This window comes from Salmo salar, chromosome ssa01, assembly GCF_905237065.1.
Source record: "Salmo salar chromosome ssa01, Ssal_v3.1, whole genome shotgun sequence".
Classification (NCBI taxonomy): Eukaryota; Metazoa; Chordata; class Actinopteri; order Salmoniformes; family Salmonidae; genus Salmo; species Salmo salar.
In genome coordinates this window covers 158,603,447-158,623,155 of record NC_059442.1, presented here as the reverse complement: position 1 = coordinate 158,623,155, position 19,709 = coordinate 158,603,447, and the positions used below count along the sequence as shown (strand labels likewise).

Sequence of the window (19,709 nt, the reverse complement as noted above, 5' to 3'; positions counted from 1 at the left end):
GGAGATCAGGGCATGGCTATAATCACACAGCTGCGTATCTGCTATTATGACATGGAGTCTTCAGTTCTCAGATCAGTTCATCTGTAGGGAGTGGGGACTCTATGATTCCAACAGTGTAGCATACAAGTGCTCACTGTTAAAGCCACATTCTGTAATACTCTTCAGCATGACAAGCTTAACATGATCATTTATAATCAAACTGTTAAAAGAGGATCCTTCCTTTGTTTTATTTAGTCTCCTCGTGTTAGAATTCACTTGAAAAATGAATTCTAGCTGGTTAACTTTATGTACAATAATAGACTATAGAAGGAAAGAAAGTGTTTGTGCTTCATGCATTTCATTCACTTCTTCTTGTCACTGCAGGAGCTCAAAGGAGGAAAGACGTTTTCAAAGGTAAGACTAAAAAATGTGACATCTCATCTTTTAGCATGTCCCTGCTAATGTTGTTTGATTTCCCTGTTGGGCATTTCTGTACAGTTGGCACACACACACACACACACACACACACACACACACACACACACACACACACACACACACACACACACACACACACACACACACACACACATACACATACACATGTTTGTTTTACTATCCTTATGGGGACCAAACAATTGATTCCCATTCAAAATCCTATTTCCCTAACCCTTAACCCTAAACCTAACTGTAATGCTAACCCTAATTCTAACCCTAATTGTAACCCCTAAGCCTAAAATAGCAATTGTGCTTGTTTTACTGTCCTTGTGAGGACTTCTCGTCCCCACAAGGATAGTGAAAACCAAAAACACACACACACATACACCATATGTACAGTATATCTGGAGCAGATGAGTCAGTGTGTGTGTGATACAGTACATTTTTACAAACACAATAACGGTAAAACCACTGTGGTTAAAGTCATGGAAAAGGGAATTGGATCCATAGCTCAAGCCAACTAGTATGACACACATGTGACAAAGCCTTGTGACACAGGATGGGACTTTTGGGGAAGGTGGGGAAAACAGTGCAGTGACGTGGACAACTTCTTTCCTTCCTTATTGCTTTTCCAGCTGTAGTGTTTGTGGTTTATAGTGTTTCCACTAGTTGACAGTAAACTGTGTGAAGAAACCTTTTAGCTCTTCAGTGACCCTGACCTACGTTTTTAGGTGTGACCCAGTCAGGTGTGACCCTGACCTAAGTTTTTAGGTGTGACCCTGACCTAAGTTTTTAGGTGTGACCCAGTCAGGTGTGACCCTGACCTAAGTTTTTAGGTGTGACCCAGTCAGGTGTGACCCTGACCTAAGTTTTTAGGTGTGACCCACTCAGGTGTGACCCTGACCTAAGTTTTTAGGTGTGACCCAGTCAGGTGTGACCCTGACCTAAGTTTTTAGGTGTGACCCAGTCAGGTGTGACCCTGACCTACGTTTTTAGGTGTGACCCAGTTAGGTGTGACCCTGACCTAAGTTTTTAGGTGTGACCCAGTCAGGTGTGACCCTGACCTAAGTTTTTAGGTGTGACCCAGTCAGGTGTGACCCTGACCTATGTTTTTAGGTGTGACCCAGTTAAGTGTGACCCTGACCTAAGTTTTTAGGTGTGACCCAGTCAGGTGTGACCCTGACCTACGTTTTTAGGTGTGACCCAGTCAGGTGTGACCCTGACCTAAGTTTTTAGGTGTGACCCAGTCAGGTGTGACACTGACCTACGTTTTTAGGTGTGACCCTGACCTAAGTTTTTAGGTGTGACCCAGTCAGGTGTGACCCTGACCTAAGTTTTTAGGTGTGACCCAGTCAGGTGTGACCCAGTCAGTGTTTGGTCACCTGGTGGACCATTACCAATAGACCCATTTCCCAGATGTGTCATGAAAAGTTGCGCAAAGTTCGTCATCATAAACCTCTTCATTTACCTAGCAGTGGCTACGATCACATGCAACTTTAAATGGAGCTCATGCAAGTTAACAAACACGTCGTCACATGGTTATCGAGCTAGCAAGCCAGCGAGACAAGGTAGAATATCATAACTAGAGCTAGATAAAGCCGGTAGAATAATATACTTGTTGAACATAGCTATAGCCATCAGTCTTGTGTGTTTTCATGGTCATCACTCACTGTTAAGTTTGTCAAGATCACGACTTTAGCGTTAGGGTCATTCTTAAATTGCGGTAGCATTTGCTTACCTTGCCTTTGCAGCCATGAAAAACACTCTCAAATGACAAATAGTTACAGAACATACATGTTTTTGTTTATGTCGAACTGATTATCAATAATACAACATAATGCAAGTCCTTTATACTGCAAAACCTTATGTTAATGCATTGTTTAAAGTGCTTAGGGAAAGCAAATTGTCTTGTCTCAGTAGTGATGTGTAGAGTTGTAGTGACATGTTTTGGGGATTTAGAGATATATCTATTATTTTGAATGCTAGAAAGTGAACAAATGTATTTAATATATTGTATTGATAAAAAATAACAAGGCTATTAATAAAATAACTATTTTATTTACTAGTACAGTTTTATGTTATTGGTGTTACTGCCTTGAAAATAACATTACAAAGATATACAAGGACCTTTAGCATTCTCTCCAGTAGCAAACTGTTATCATGGGAGGGGTCTATAATTATTAGCTAATCACACCTTTTACTATGTCATAAATTTGAGGATTCCATTGATAATTTGATGTCTAAATACAAAGTTAGTCCATTTAAATGAAGGGAAATAACATTGTGGGCAAAATGATTAATCATATCACTTTAGTAAATGTTTTTTTAAAGGGTTGATGACCTTAAATGGAGGCCACAAATGCTGAAATCTAAGAAAAATCGAATTGACCAAAAATGTCTCATTGTTGTTACTATTGCTACCGGTGGCACAATGTTATCATAATGGTAAACAACATGTTTAAGCCATTAAGCTACCACACACACACACACACACACACACACACACACACACACACACACACACACACACACACACACACACACACACACACACACACACACACACACACACACACGATGCTTGCTTGTAAACAAAACATTGCGTTATAGGTCCTTTGGGTTTCTAGAAATGACTGACGCATGGTAATAGCCTCTTCAAAGTGTGTAGACTTGTGTCTTGAAGAAGTTCTGCATTTAGTCTCTTGCCTCACAAGATTTAGTTGGGAAACAGATTGTCCTTTTTGATGTTGATAACAGTGCAAGGGAACTATGAAGCACTCACAGTGTGAAGAGTCAGGGTAGAGGCCAAACATGATTCTAGTGATTCTAGTGCTGGTTATTGACAAGGCATGTGACTGGTGGCCTTCAAGTCTTTATGACGCCAGTTTCTTTATGGAAGAGGAAAGTGTGACGACATGGTCACCCATTAGAGGAGGAAGTGTGTGTGTTGTTTGGTGTGGTGTGTGTGTGTGTGTGTGTGTGTGTGTGTGTGTGTTAAGGCTGGCTGGATGTTATCATTGGGCTAGTGCTTCCCTGTCCCCCTCGTTTCCTCCATATTTGCTGACCCCATTCATCCGGGAAGAAGGCACTGCACCGGAATGTCCGCTGAGTCAGCCGAAAGAAAAGGAGAGAAAGTGAGAGACAGAGACAGAGAGAGGGCATGTGGCATGGGAGGATAGGAGGTCTTTGACCTCTCCAGGCCTGTAGGAGTTTGACACAGAGGGACATAGGGACAAGAGGAAGTACTATAGAAAAGGTCTTCTAGTTCTCTGTGTTCTGATGTGTTTGTCCAGTCCTTCTTCCTCTCAATAGTACAGGCCGGTGTCTGCCCAACTAACTAACAGTCGTGCGTGCCATGGCACTCCACCCCAGTGTCTGTCAGAGATATAGTGGCTGTGGGAAGGGACCCCGCTTACAGTTTGTGAATGAAAATGAATATATTAAGACAAGGTTTCTGATCTGCACGTGTGCTTTGAAACCGTGTCTTCTGACCACATAAAAGGAAGGAGTAGGATAATATGTAGATTCTAGTGTGACTCACAGTTTAGATGACCGGCGAGGTTGTTTGATTATAGCCCCCGAAAGCAGAAGTCTGGGGATGTAAAAAAGAAAGGGGAAAAAAAGCAACACTGCACTTCTTTTACTGGTAACCATTAGTCAGCCGAACCCCAACCGACACAATCATATGGTGTCTTGACCATAAAATATTGTGTGTGTGTGTGAGTGCATTAAGCTCCCTCTCTAGTTTTAAAGCTGCTTTTTGCTAGATACTTTATGATCTACCAGTGGTCTTTCCCAGGGGTCACTTGGTCACCAAATGTGTCCTCAAACAGGAGTGACTCACACTTACCTGTAACAATAATGACACAATGTGTAAAGTGGTAAAACGTTGACATAATGTGTAACTGATGAGCTTTGCGGCCACCCACCCACTGTATTTGCCTGTCATAAAGACAACTTTACACTGTCATAATAAGCATGACATTACCAATAATAACATCTTATTTAACTAGGCAAGTCAGTTAAGAACAAATTCTATTTTACAATGACAGCCTACCCCAGTGACGCTGGGCCAATTGTGCACCGCCCTATAGGACTCCCAATCACAGCCAGATGTGATACAGCCTGGATTTGAACCAGGGACTGTAGTGACACCTCTTGCACTGAGTTGCAGTGCCTTAGACTGCTGCGCCACTCTGGAGCGTCTGTCAAGCTATGACAAATACATGTCTTTAATAGACAAGGTTTGAGTTATCTTACACTATGAAACCAAGGCCTGGAAAAGGACTTACAATGAAGTTTCTATCATGGTTTCTTGTTTAACAGTGTCTGATGTGGTCTCATAAGCGACCATGGTGCCTTAATTGTGTAATTATGTCACAAGAGAGAGAGTCATGTGACTTCAAAGGCTCTATGTTGTCAGGGAAACAGCTTAAAAAGTCATGTTTACCAAAGGTTGAGTTTGTCTGTGTAATGGTTGTGAAAGCTGTCACAATGTTTGGAGCTGCATTTATTGATCCAGCCATTTTGTATATAAGCTTACAAGATGGCGCCAACAGACTTTGTTTCTAGCAAGGTACTGTTAGACATTGACTGCACTGCTGGAGCTAGAAACACAAGTGTTTCGCTGCACCTGCTTAAACATCTGCTAATCTGTGTACGAGACAAATAAACTTTGATTAGATTTTTATCTTTGGAGTGGAACATCCCTTTAAGTTAATAAATCATTATTATTAAAGATTTATATTATTATAAAGACCACTGGGACATTTTCTGGAGCAGTTTGGAGATTTATTAAGATTGTAGCGAGAATTGAGTGAGTGGAATCCTGAACGCTAAACTAATTTATACAGAAGACAACAACTATAAGGAAAAAATATGCTATTGAAATCCTGCTGTAATTGTCTCTTAGTTGAACCAAGGGTACAACAGCACCGTACCTGGTCAGCAATGGTTTCACTGGCTGGTCGCATATTATGTTATGGACAGTGCCTTCGGAAAGTATTCAGACCCCTTGACTTTTTCCACAGTTTGTTACGTTACAGCCTTATTCTAAAATGGATTACATTTTTTTAAATCCTCAGAAATCTACACACAATACAATACAATGACAAAGCGTAAACAGGTTTTTTGACATTTTTGCAAATGTATTAAAATAAAAAAACAGAAATACCTTATTTACATAAGAATTCAGACCCTTTGCTATGAGACTCGAAATTGAGCTCAGGTGCATCCTGTTTCCTTTGATCATCCTTTAGATGTTTCTACAACTTTATTGGAGTCCACATGTGGTACATTCAATTGATTGGACATGATTTGGAAAGGCACACACCTGTTTATATAAAGTCCCACAGTTGACAGTGCATGTCAGAGCAAAAACCAAGCCATATGAGGTCAAAGGAATTGTCCGTAGAGGTCCGAGACAGGATTGTGTCGAGGCACAGATCTGGGAAGGGTACTAAAACATTTCTGCTGCATTGAAGGTCCCCAAGAACACAGTGGCCTGCATCGTTCTTAAATGGAAGAAGTTTGGAACCACCAAGAGTCTTCCTAGAGCTGGCCGCCCGGCCAAACTGAGCAATCGGGGGGGGGAAGGGCCTTGATCAGGGAGGTGACCAAGAACCCGATGGTCACTCTGACAGAGCTCTAGAGTTGCTCTGTGGAGATGGGAGAACCTTCCAGAAGGACAACCATCTCTGCAGCACTCCACCAATCAGGCCTTTATGGTAGAGTGGCCACTCCTCCGTAAAAGGCACCTGACAGCCCGAGTTTTCCGAAAAGCACCTAAAGACTCTCAGACCATGAGAAACAAGATTCTTTGGTCTGATGAAACCAAGATTGAACTCTTTAGCCTGAATGCCAAGCGTCACATCTGGAGGAAACCTGGCACCATCCCTACAGCATGGTGGTGACAGCATCATGCTGTGGGGATGTTTTTCAGCAGCAGGGACTGGGAGACTCCAGTACAGAGAGATTCTTGATGAAAACCTGCTCCAGAGCGCTCAGGACCTCAGACTGGTGCGAAGGTTCACCTTTCAACAGGACAACGACCCTAAGCACACAGCCAAGACGGCGCAGGAGTGGCTTCAGGACAAGTCTCTGAATGTCCTTGAGTGGCCTAGCCAGAGCCCGGACTTGAACCTGATCGAACATCTCTGGAGAAACCTGAAAATAGCTGTGCAGCAACGCTCCCCATCCAACCTGACAGAGCTTGAGAGGATCTGCAGAGAAGAATGGGAGAAACTCCCCAAATACAGGTGTGCCAAGCGTGTAGCGTCATACCCAAGACGACTCGAGGCTGCAATCGCTGCCAAAGGTGCTTCAACAAAGTACTGAGTAAAGGGTCTGAACCAGTTTTTGCTTTGTTATTATGGGGTATTGTGTGTAGATTGATAAGGGGAAAAAAACAATTTAATCAATTTTAGAATAAGGAAGAAAGGGGAAGAGGAAGAGGGCTAGGGGACAGGGGGAGAGACAGTAGAATAAATGGATAGAGAGGGGGTGGGGTGGTGGGGAGAGAGGAGGAAAGGGGAAGAGGGCTAGGGGACAGGGGGAGAGACAGTAGTGAGAGAGAGAGGGGTGGGGTGGTAGGGAGAGAGGAGGAAGAGGGCTAGGGGACAGGGGGAGAGACAGTAGTGAGAGAGAGAGGGGTGGGGTGGTAGGGAGAGAGGAGGAAGAGGGCTAGGGGACAGGGGGAGAGACAGTAGTGAGAGAGAGAGGGGGTGGGGTGGTAGGGAGAGAGGAGGAAGAGGGCTAGGGGACAGGGGGAGAGACAGTAGTGAGAGAGAGAGGGGTGGGGTGGTAGGGAGAGAGGAGGAAGAGGGCTAGGGGACAGGGGGAGAGACAGTAGTGAGAGAGAGAGGTAGAGATAATAGTGGGATAAGGGTGAGAGAGAGAAAAGGTAAGAGGACTGAGAGACATACATGCGGTGAGGGACATTAGTAGACCCTAATGGAGTGAGAGTATTTATGGTTGGGTGATCTCACCAGCCTCCCATGCCAATAGTTATGTAATGGCACATTGGGGGGGGGGGGGATGTTACCCCCCCAGTAAAGTAGAGAGACTGAAATGGCACGCTGAAAGCGTACACTCCATGCTTGATGTGTTCATATGCCCTTGTCTCTATATCTCACGGGTAGCTAGTTTGAAACCATACACACTGAAATAAAACATGCCTAAATACAACATGACTAAGGAAACGCCTTATTACAATGGGGACCAGGTGTTTTAACACCTGACCACGGTACACAGTTTTCATCAAACATATTTATTAACATCATCCTCCTGTCACTCTCTATCTGTCACTCTCTCTCTGTCACTCTCTCTCTGTCACTCTCTCTCTGTCACTCTCTCTCTGTCACTCTCTCTCTGTCACTCTCTCTATGTCACTCTCTCTATGTCTCTCTCTCCCTCCAGCTGGGCTTTGCTGACCTCAACATGGCGGAGTTTGCTGGCTCAGGCTCCACTGTGCGCTGCTGTATCCTCGAGGGCTACGACACTAAGAACACTCGTCAGGACAACTCCATTCTCAAGGTAACCACACACACAAACTCACACGTTCACATGAGCTTATCGAAACCCCATGTGCAAAGATGTGTCCTTTGTACACTTGGTGGCGAAACCCAGAGAGCAAGACCATGTTGAGACTTGTTCAGGAATGGTTCAGGTTGAATAAACAGTTTGCCTTCCCACTCGGCATTGGATCGGTATTTGCAGGGCCCCTAAATGGTTATCTGATGGATGAATAGAAAGATATTGCCAGGTGCCCCTCTCTTTTATATAGCTTACTCACATAACATACATACTTTCATTTGACCATAGAAACATTGTATTACCCTGAGGAAGTGAACAGTAGTTATTCTACTACAAAGGCTGCAGTGTTTTGTTGTAACAATATACAATGATGTTGATGGTGATTATGTTGATGATGATAATGTTATTACAATTTTTTCTAGGTTACTATTGGAATTACACTTTTGTCGGGGGATCCTTGCTTCAAAACGTGAGTTGGACCTCTGGCGCCACCGCTTGGCCAGAATGTATACCATCAACGTAGCTTGCGAAATAGAGTCTAAAATCTAGATTATTTTGTTGCTTGAAGTCACTACAAGGAACACTCATAGACTCTCTACCACTGATCTAGTTCTACAAGATGTCCTCCTCTCACTCTCATCCAAACTTTGGTTTTCTTAAACTTTGTCAACTTAGTACTTTTCATTCTCTTAGTACCCTTGGTTGTTTAGTTCTTCTGCGACAAATATGATCAAATATTACTTCATTAATCTGTGTTTTCAATGCTTACTTTGAACTTAATTACACAATGACCTTTGACCTTCTAGGCCCCCCAGCACAGCCAAGTCCATCTCGATCCCGGGCCAGGACCCCTCCCTGCAGCTGGACTGTAAAGGCGAGGGCACCGATGCCAACTCAAACCCTCCCCCAGGGGGCGTCATCAGGACATCATCAGGACGGCCCCTCAAACCCAGACTCCCCTCAGCTCCCCTCAACTCTGGTACAACATACAATCACAGCCAATCACAGCTGACTGTTTACACATTATTTATTTGTATCTATTTAATCGTTTGATTATCATTTCAATAAGTTGACTCCTGTGTTGTCTATATGGGGTGCGATTTGTAACATACTACTGTGTATTTTGTGAAAAAGTGTAATTCTGTGCCACAGAAAGCTAACATGATCCTGTGTGTTGTGTTGTAGCGCCAGGTCTACCCGAGCAGTTGGAACAGAGCCTGCCCAGCCCAGATGAGGTCTTCCACATAGGACACTCCCGGAACTCCAGCTATGCCAGCCAGCAGAGCAAGATATCAGGTCAGTCAGCCTCTTTTGGATTGCCATGTTGTGTATGTTGGTAGGAGAAGAGTGAAGCTGCCCCTAGGTGCTGATATTGGGTCTGTTTTGCATTTTCCCCACTAATGGTTAAGGTTAGGTTTAGGGGAGGGGAAGTTTATCCTAGACCTGTACCTAGAGGAAACTTCGCACTGGAACATTTTGGCACGGGGCCATAGCTACTCAAGTCAGGGTCTCCATTCGCCCATAGATGACATCTTAGCCCTGGACAAACTCAATTTGGTTCCAGTGATTTGATGTAAAAGATTCCATGATTTCATGATTTCATTATGGACAAATAATATCAAGTCTGGCATGGGGTTATATGACAACATGTGTGAGTGTGTGTGTGTGTGTGTCTAATTGACTTGTATGTCTTCCCATCCTCCCCTCTCCTCCAGGGTACAGTACGGAGCACTCTCGCTCCTCCAGCCTAACAGACCTCACACACCGCCGTAACACCTCCACAAGCAGTAGCACCTCTGGGGGCCTGGCCACCCCCACCCAGACCCCCCACGCACACGCCCTCGCCAACCCCCACCCCCTTGCAGCAGACCCCCAGACAACCGGAGAGCCGGGCACCAAGTGTGAAAGGCCACCGCGGCCACCGCGGCCCATCCTGCTCTCCAACAGACCCTCCAGGCAAGCTACAGCACACACACACACACACACACACAAGCAATAAGGGGGTGTGGTATATGGCCAATACACCACGGCTAAGGGCTGTTCTTAAGCACAATGCAACGCGGAGTGCCTGGATACAGCCCTTAGCCGTGGTATATTGGCTTTATACCACAAACCCCTGAGATGCCTTATTGCTATTATAAACTGGTTACCAACATAATTACCGTAAATTCCGGACTATAAGCCGCAACTTTTTTCCCAGGCTTTGAACCTCGCGGCTTAAACAATGACGCGGCTAATATATGTATTTTTCCCGCTTTCAATTTTTTTTTATCCAAAAAAACACATTCTGTGACGTGCTCAGTTTTTTGGCGACATGAAGCTTTCATTAGACCAATGAAATTGCCGAACGGGTTAAGGTCAAACAGCTTTTTTGTTTACTGTTTAGATTAAATCGAGCGCTCTCAAACTTCCCATCATTCTGATTACGGTAGTCATTTTGTCACCCTCATCATGGCAAAGACACGGAGAAATGCATATGATGCAGCTTTCAAGTTGAAGGCGATTGATCTGGCTGTTGGAAAAGGAAATAGAGCTGCTGCACGGGAGCTTGGTCTTAATGAGTCGATGATAAGACGTTGGAAACAGCAGCGTGAGGAATTGACTCAGTGCAAAAAGACAACTAAAGCTTACTGCTCATTTTTTATTTTTTGTTACAAGCCGTGTTTCGTTAAAGCCTATTTATTTTTGTTACAAGCCGTGTTTCGTTAAAGCCTATTTATTTTTGTTACAGGACGTGTTTCGTTAAAGCCTGTGTAAAGTTAATTTGTTTCAATGTACCGGTAGGCACCTGCGGCTTATAGACATGTGCGGCTTATTTATGTTCAAAATAATATAGATTTTTTAAATTCAGTGGGTGCGGCTTATATTCAGGTGCGCTTAATAGTCCGGAAATTACGGTAGATCAGTAAAAATAACTATTTTGTCATACCTGTGGTATACGGTCTAATATACCACGGTGGTCAGCCAATCAGCATTCAGGGCTCGAACCACCCAGTTTATAAAAACACACACACGCCACACATATACACTGATTTTGCAAAACATTAAGAACACCTTCCTAGCATTGAGTTGCACCCCCCGTTTTTGCCCTCAGAACAGCCTCAATTCGTCAGGGCATGGACTCTACAATGTGTCGAAAGCGTTCCACAGGGATGCTGGCCCATGTTGACTCCAACGCTTCCCACAGTTGTGTCAAGTTGGCTGGATGTCCTTTGGGTGGTGGACCATTCTTGAGACACACGGAAAACTGTTGAGCGTGAAAATCCCAGCAGCGTTGCAGTTCTTGACACAGTTCTTGACCGGTGCGCGAGGCACCTACTACCATCCCCCGTTCAAAAGGCACTTAAATATTTTGTCTTGCCCATTCACCCCCTGAATGGTACACATACACAATCCTTGTCTCAATTGTTTTAAGGCTTAAAAATCCTTCTTTAACCTGTCTCCTCCTCTTCATCTACACTGATTGAAGTGGATTTAACAGATGACATCAATAAGGGATCATAGCTTTCACCTGGATTCACCTGGTCAGTCTGTCATGGAAAGAGCAGGTGTTCTTAATGTTTTGTACACTCAATGTATATTTGTACGCTCAATGTAAATACAGTACCAGTCAAAAGTTTGGACACACCTACTCATTCAAGGGTTTTTCTTTATTTTTACTATTTTCTACATTGTAGAATAATAGTGAAGACCATCAAAACTATGAAATAACACATATGGAATCATGTAGTAAGCAGAAAAATATGTTAGATTCTTCAAAGTAGCCACCCTTTGCCTTGATGACAGCTTTGCTCACTCTTGGCATTCTCTCAACCAGCTTCATGAGGTAGTCACCTGGAATGCTTTTCCAACAGTCTTGAAGGAGTTTCCACATATGCTGAGCACTTGTTGGCTGCTTTTCCTTCACTCTGCGGTCCAACTCATCCCAAACCATCTCAATTGGGTTGAGGTCGGGTGATTGTGGAGGCCAGGCCAGGCCAGGTCAGCACTCCATCACTCTCCTTCTTGGCCAAATAGCCCTTACACAGCCTGGAGGTGTGTTTTGAGTCATTGTCCTGTTGAAAAACAAATGATAGTCCCACTAAGCGCAAACCAGATGGGATGGCGTATCGCTGCAGAATGCTGTGGTAGCCATGCTGGTAAAGTGTGCCTTGAATTCTAAATAAATCACTGACAGTGTCACCAGCAAAGCACCCTTACACCATCACACCTCCTCCTCCATGCTTCACGGTGGGAACCACACATGCAGAGCTCATCCGTTCACGTACTCTGCATCTCACAAAGATGGACTCATCAGACCAAAGGATAGATTTCCACCGGTCTAATGTCCATTGCTCGTGTTTCTTGGCCCAAGCAAATTTATTATTATTATTGGTGTCCTTTAGTAGTGGTTTCTTTGCAGCAATTCAACTTGGTCTTTTACCAAATAGGGCTCTCTTCTGTATACCAACCCTACCTTGTCACTACACAACTGATTGTCTCAAACGCATTAAAGAGGGAAAAAAAATCACAAATGAACTTTTAACAAGGCACACCTGTTAATTGAAATGCGTTCTAGGTGACTACCTCGTGAAACTGGTTGAGAGAATGCCAAAAGTGTGCAAAGCTGTCATCAAGGAAAAAGGTGGCTACTTTGAAGAATCTAAAATATATTTAGACTTCTTGGGTTACTACATGATTCCATATGTGATAATTCATAATGTTGATGTCTTCACTGTTATTCTACAATGTAGAAAATAGTAAAAATAAAGAAATTACCCTGGAATAAGTAGGTGTGTCCGAACTTTTGACTGGTACTGTATATACACACACACACACATATATTTGTATTTCTTTGTCATGACATTTATTCCCAAAAATCGAAATTGTTGCTGGGCCAAAAACACTGAATATAAAGAAAGGAAAAGCATGCAGACAGTAGATTTTTTTACATTTTAGTCATTTAGCAGACACTCTTATCCAGAGCGACTTACAGTAGTGAATGCATACATTTCATAAAAAAATTTATTCCCCGTACTTGTCCCCTGTGGGAATCGAACCCACAACCCTGGCGTTGCAAACGCCATGTTCTACCAACTGAGCCACACGGGACCATGCTACTCAGAAGTGCTTTATTCCTGCACTTCAACCAATTACTTTTTGGCAGTACTATATCGAACATTTTGGTTGTACCGTGTCAAAAAGGTACACTTCAAATATGGAGACAAGTATGACCTGATTAGCGTTCAATAATTCTAGCCTTGGTGAGACATTACTGGTTAACTTCAGCACAATCACTAACGGCTGAGATAACAAACAACATCTGACCGAGGCTAACTGCATCACAGTCAACAACCATTGAAAATAGCCTCGATCAGATGTTGTTGGGTAAACCTTGTCATGTGACATGCCAGGAGGAAGAAGGACACGGTTGAGAGTCAACCCACCTGGGTGGATGATACGCGCATCGACGCCGACGACATCGTGGACAAGATTATCCAGAGCCAGAACTTTGCCGATGTCAGCAACCATGAAGAAGGTAAGGGTAGGAAGAAGGTTGTGTTGATGGAACAGTGAGCATGACCACACAGTGATAACGTTTTGCTTCTCTCTCATCTACTCACTGTTTTCTCCTCTACCTGTTCTCTCCCTCTTTTTTGTCTTTCATTCTTGCTTCCATACACAGACAGCAACCTCAGATTGTTTGTCAGCAAAGATGGGACTACAGCCCTAAGTGGGTTACAACTGGGGAACAAGTGAGTGTGCATGCCAGAATGTGTACAGTATGTTATTACATGATCAAAAACAGAATTTATTATGGTAGTAAAATAAAGAAATGAATCCCTTCCTCTTCTGTGTTTTCTGTAGGGTGACTGCTGGCGTCTTTGAGCCAGTGGTGATCGAGAGCCACTAGCGATGAGTGTGTGTGTTCACACAAATGCACATACGCCTGTCTTTTGAGTTACACCACTTCAACAAACACCACTAAACAACATATGTAACCCTTTAATGAGATATTTACGGTGATGGTGGTGGGAGGTGTAATTTATGAATAATCCATTCATGTTGAAAAGTTTTTATATTCATGCTTTCATCTGGGGGACCATAGGTGTAAAATGTGTAAACTACTTGATAGAGTGAGCAATGGGTAACCATTGCACCGTGGGAGTTGTAGTGAAACACTGAAAATCAGGAAAAAGCTAGCCACACAGGTTGCGTTGGAGGCAAATGTGACTGCCTCAAAAAGTTGGAATTTACCCTGTGTGTATCATTTTTTAACAATGTGTACTACACTGGGTTATGTTTGTGTATGATAATGGTTGGGGATACATTTAGTTATTCAAATAACAAATATAAATTAAAATGAGGGGAGATTGATAAAGTAAAGAAAGACTTGGTTACAAACTACTAAATAGAGAAATTGAACAGGCCGTTTGAATGGCCGCTTGAATGGGTGGTTTTCAATGTGAAATGTTCTATATTTGATGACCCCTTGCAATCCCCCGATTTCAGAAACAGTACCAGACCTGGGGTCAAAGTTACGGTATAGCCCAAAGAACCCATGTTATAGAATTATATAGATATATACATTATAGAATATATTATAAGTTACAGAATGTTTTACAATATAGGCTTATATGTAATATGATCATAGATCATGTTGAAATACGGACCTCAGAAAGAGAAAGGCGTGCACATATGGCTGGCCATATGCAACTGTACATACTGCATGGTCAATGATTCATCGATTACTCTAGTCTAGGTAAATGCAGGCAGGATTGGTAATCGATTACTGTAGTCTAGGTAAATGCAGGCAGGATTGGTAATCAATTACTGTAGTATAGGTAAATGCAGGCAAGATAGGTAATCGATTACTATAGTCTAGATAAATGCAGGCAGGATTGGTAATCGAATACTGGAGTCTAAGTAAATGCAGGCAGGATTGGTAATCGATTACTGGAGTCTAGGTAAATGCAGGCAGGATTGGTAATCGATTACTGGAGTCTAGGTAAATGCAGGCAGGATTGGTAATCGATTACTGTAGTCTAAGCCCTTGGTCCTCTCCTCCCCTGGGTCTTGTACATAGCCTTCTTTACATCCGTAATGTGAGACACTATCCTCATGCTCACCAGCTGGCTTGGTGACTATACCATGAGTGGAAAAGTTGGAAAATCAGAGGGGGACATTTCTGTCTGTCTGTCTGTCTGTCTGTCTGTCTGTCTGTCTCAGTAGTTTTGTCCCTTGACTGTCGCTCATTTGTCCTGTATGTCAGACCCAATTATTTTGTGTCACCATGCCCATGACATTCCTACATGTTGTCAAGGACTGGAGTTGTCAATTAAACTAAGTTACTAGGTTTCTAGAAGAAAAATCAATTCTTACAGTGAGGCTCAAAAGGAAACTCGACTGCATATTATTTCAAATATGCTTTCTCAATGCAAGCCTGGTCACTGATTTTGATTGAGTGGGGGCCCTTAAATGGTGTGGTTACTGAAGTGGGTTACTAAAGTTGGCTGGCTAATTTAGTAATCCTTCTTTGTGAAATACCTTCTATGTGGGCTTGACTAGAACTGTCCAACTGTTGCCCTTCCACTAAGCCTCAATATCACCAGTCGTTATCAAGCGTAATGAACTTACAATTGAATAAGGGCTCTAATGATACAACTGACAGTGGTATCTGCTCATCTTCATTTAATTTAACAAGCTATTCTATTTGCTGGGGAGAAATGTAATTTTATTTCTGTTGCCCCCGGATTTTGATCCCGTTAGAAGAACATTGCATTGTGGGTATGGTGTGTCAGAGCCAATCAGAGCTAACAATGGAGGATTTTGAGTAGAAACTCCCCTCTCATCCCCAAATGACAATGGCCTCTTGTATGTGTGTTTGTGCCTGCGCATATCTTTTTTAGGGAGGGAGTGGAAACGAGGAAATGTCTGTGTGTGTGTGTTTACTTCCGCCCATTGTCTGTGTGTGTGTCTGTGCGTGTGCAAGCTGAAGAGCTTGCCACTCACCTGTCTCACGGTTCTTCACCCCTGAGTAACATTTCAGTTGATCTGAAAGCCCTCAGCAGGAAAACGGACCTAATGCGCCTTAGCCTGTCTTATCGCCCTTAGCCTGTCTTATCGCCCTTAGTCTGTCTTATCGCCCTTAGTCTGTCTTATCGCCCTTAGCCTGTCTTATCGCCCTTAGTCTGTCTTATCGCCCTTAGCCTGTCTTATCGCCCTTAGTCTGTTCATTTGAAATGTCTTTCAAAGGAAAAGTGCAATATGGGCTTTCATCTACACACCTGTAGCTTCAACATAGCTTCCTAACAAGGATGTTTTTTTTTACAACAGACATAAGGTGTCCTAAATGGCACCTTAATCCCTACATAGTGGACTACATTTGAACAGAGTCCTGTATAGAGAATACAGTGATATTTGGGACAGAGACATTCACAGCATACTGAGTGTTGACATTCAGAGGCACAAAAGAGAAAAATGTCTCCTGACTGGCCCTTTAAAAAGAAAATTGGGCTGTGTGTGCTGTTGCAATGTGCTTTTTTGTGTGTATTTCACTCTCCACCTTGCATCATTATCATTGTAGATGCTGTGAGCATACTGTATGTGAGAAAAAAAAGGAAACAATGAATGCATAAACTTTAACTTCACTGACGTGCATACACATGCATGGGGAAATGTTGACAGGTTTTCTTAGCTTTATTTTTATGTGTCAAGCTGATATGGACAATTCAACTCTATTTCATCAACTTTGATTATACAAGCCCTCTGTAACACACTGAATCTGTATTTTAGCGTGAGCTTCTTTTACAACGAAACCAATTGATTTCTTTTACTTGGCCTCTTTCATTACGTTACACTGTCTATCTCATAGTAGTGTAGTCCCAAGCATTTTATTAACGATAATGGTTATAATGGCAAACACTTGATTAATATTTTACTTGTTTTAGTTTTTACCAGCTGGCTGGTTTATTTGTTCTATGCAGCTGAGATGTATTGGTAAACCTGTACCTGTGCTCTACTTTGAAACATTGAAAAATCAAGTATACAAAAAAACTGATACACTAAAGAGTTGTAATAATTTCTTATTATCTGATTCCCCTGCTACTGTTTTTATTTTTACAAGAGGGCTCATTGTATATTTCTTGAATTGTTTGGGTTCTGTTTTCCTACATTCTTGACTATTTGTAACCTGTGATTTTTCTAACAAACGAGTTGAACCAATATGTTAACATGAGGTTCTGCTGTCATGAATGGAGCGCTAAGGATTTTCTGCTGCATATTTGAAATCTGAATTAATCAACACATCACTATGGAGGGTGAGGTTTCTCTGATGCAACACATCAGCAGATATTTGTCATCACTTTTCAGCTACTATATCACCTACATTTTGTGGGTTGAAGAACTTGATAGGTAAGAGGATAGCAGTCAATAGACAGATTGCTCTCTGAAAGACCGAGCACTGTAAATCACTTTCATTGTTCAATCAGAGATTAAAAAATCACAGATTTCTTTGAATATCATCATTTGCAAACTCACATGGACCTTTCCTAAGGCTCATCAGCTCAGTAGGTAGGGGAACCAGAATTTAATGGGGACCAGATATGCCATTCCTCTGTCTGAAACCTTGGCCGGTATGATATTCATGATAACAGCACTTAGGTCTGGACAACTAACTTGACATAACATTTTATCTATTTTAATTATTTATCCTCTATTTCTTTTATTTTTTTCATCTTTGTAAAGGGATTTTAAAACTATGCACACGAGTCCAAGACTCTCCGAGAGGTCCACCCAAACTCATGACCTTAAGAATTATAATATTAATAATAAGAGATTTATATGATTTTAAAAAATCAACAGTTAATGAATATATATCAATAGAGGACTATTGAAATGACTATTTTTCTGATTTTCCAGAATTATTTAGACATTTATTGTACACACACAGGTATTGCTCCAAAGTTCTCATCTTTTTTTTCTCCTAAAATGCATTTATTCTATCACTTTCATCTCACATGTGGAGGGACACTGTGACATGATGAATAGGAACTATATCTGTACACACATTGTCATGTTTCCTATTCAAGATGGTAAATGTCTATTTGAATAATGTAAATCATATTTTGGGGAAATAAAGCTGTTGTTGGGTATCTAAAAAAAAACATTTTGGATGATTTATTACACATTCATAATACAATGTACCTCTCAATTTCATATAGGAGGCCATACAGTACCTCCATAATGATCATGCTGTTACTTTGACTCCATCTTGTAGTGGAATTATGTCTGAGTTACAAGTATACAGTATCTCTAAGACACAACAATCACTTACATGAGATTAAGCAATGAATCATCTAGCTGGTACAACTATCATTCACATTTACCAAGGAACATGTTGCAATAGTAATTTCAACTAAACTTCCGGAGGACCTATAATCCTTTCACTCCCTCCTCTCTACTTTCTGTTCCTTGGTATCCGCTGCTAGACACTTTCTATCACTCTAAATTTCAAGCTTCTCCCTCTAACCCTAGGAATCTCTTTTCCACCTTCTCCTTCCTCCTTAATCCTCCACGTATTCTCACTACTGGTGCCCCCCAGGGCTAGGTTCTAGGCCCTCTCCTCTTCTCTCTAAACACCAAGTCACTTGGCTCCGACATATTCTCACATGGTGTCTCCTATCATTGGTATGCGGATGACACTCAAATACTTTTCTCCATCCCCCCTTCTGACACCCAGGTGGCGACACGCATCTCTGCGTGCCTGACAGATATCTCCGCTTGGATGTCGGCCCACCACCTCAAGCTCAACCTCGACAAGATGGAGCTGCTCTTCCTCCCGGGGAAGACCTGCCCGCTCTAAGACCTCTCCATCACGGTTGACTCCACGGTGTCCCCTCCCAGTGTGCAAATAACCTTGGTGTGACCCTGGACAACACCCTGTCGTTCTCTGCAAATATCAAAGCAGTGACTCGCTCCTGCAGGTGTAACAGTGTAGGTTCCGTCCTTCTATTCTCCCCAACCTGGGCTCGAACCAGGGACCCTTGCACACATCAACAACTGACACCCACGAAGCATCGTTACCCATCGCGCCACAAAAGCCGCGGCCCTTGCAACGCAACTTCAGGTCTCAGAGCGAGAGATGTCACCGATTGAAACGCTATTAGCGCGCACCACCGCTAACTACTAGCCATTTCACATCGGTTACACAGGTACATACTCTACAACATCCGTAGAGTACGACCCTACCTCACACAGGAAGCGGCGCAGGTCCTAATCCATGTGCTTGTAATTTCCCATCTGAGTTATGGCAACTCGCTGTTGGCTGGGCTCTTCACTTGTGCCATCGAACCCCTGCAATTTATCAAGAACGTTGCAACCCACCTGGTGTTCAGCCTTTCCAAGTTCTCCCATGTCATCCTGCTCCTCCGCACACTCCACTGGCTTCCAGTCGAAGCTTGCATCCACTACAAGACCATGGTACTTGCCTACGGAGCAGCAAGAGCAACTGTCCCTCATTACCTTCAGGCTATGCTCAAACACTACACCCCAACCTGAGTACTCTGTCCTGCTACCTCTTGGCCCTCCCACCCCTATGGAAGGACAGCTCCCACTCAGCCCAGTCAAAGCCCTTCGCTGTCCTGGAACCACAATGGTGGAATCAGTTCCCCCTTAAGCTAGGACAGCAGAGTCCCAGCCCATCTTCTAAAAACATCTGAAACCCTACTTCTTCAAAGAGTATCTTAAATAATCCCACAGCAACCCCCCACGCACCCCCT

The 19,709-nt window shown here is 42.9% G+C and overlaps 1 protein-coding gene across 1 annotated transcript in view; it reads left to right on the top strand.

Moving 5' to 3' along the window:
* eeig1b (estrogen-induced osteoclastogenesis regulator 1b) overlaps positions 1 to 18,095 on the top strand; it is a 90,177-nt gene extending 72,082 nt beyond the window's left edge. Inside the window, exons 4-12 of the mRNA XM_045693160.1 lie at positions 364 to 393; positions 7,834 to 7,950; positions 8,373 to 8,419; positions 8,757 to 8,929; positions 9,136 to 9,246; positions 9,666 to 9,906; positions 13,344 to 13,468; positions 13,616 to 13,685; positions 13,798 to 18,095. Coding sequence (XP_045549116.1) covers positions 364 to 393; positions 7,834 to 7,950; positions 8,373 to 8,419; positions 8,757 to 8,929; positions 9,136 to 9,246; positions 9,666 to 9,906; positions 13,344 to 13,468; positions 13,616 to 13,685; positions 13,798 to 13,843 — 960 coding nt within the window. The 3' untranslated portion in view covers positions 13,844 to 18,095. The remainder of the gene's footprint in view (positions 1 to 363; positions 394 to 7,833; positions 7,951 to 8,372; positions 8,420 to 8,756; positions 8,930 to 9,135; positions 9,247 to 9,665; positions 9,907 to 13,343; positions 13,469 to 13,615; positions 13,686 to 13,797) is intronic.
* Positions 18,096 to 19,709: the final 1,614 nt, after the last annotated feature.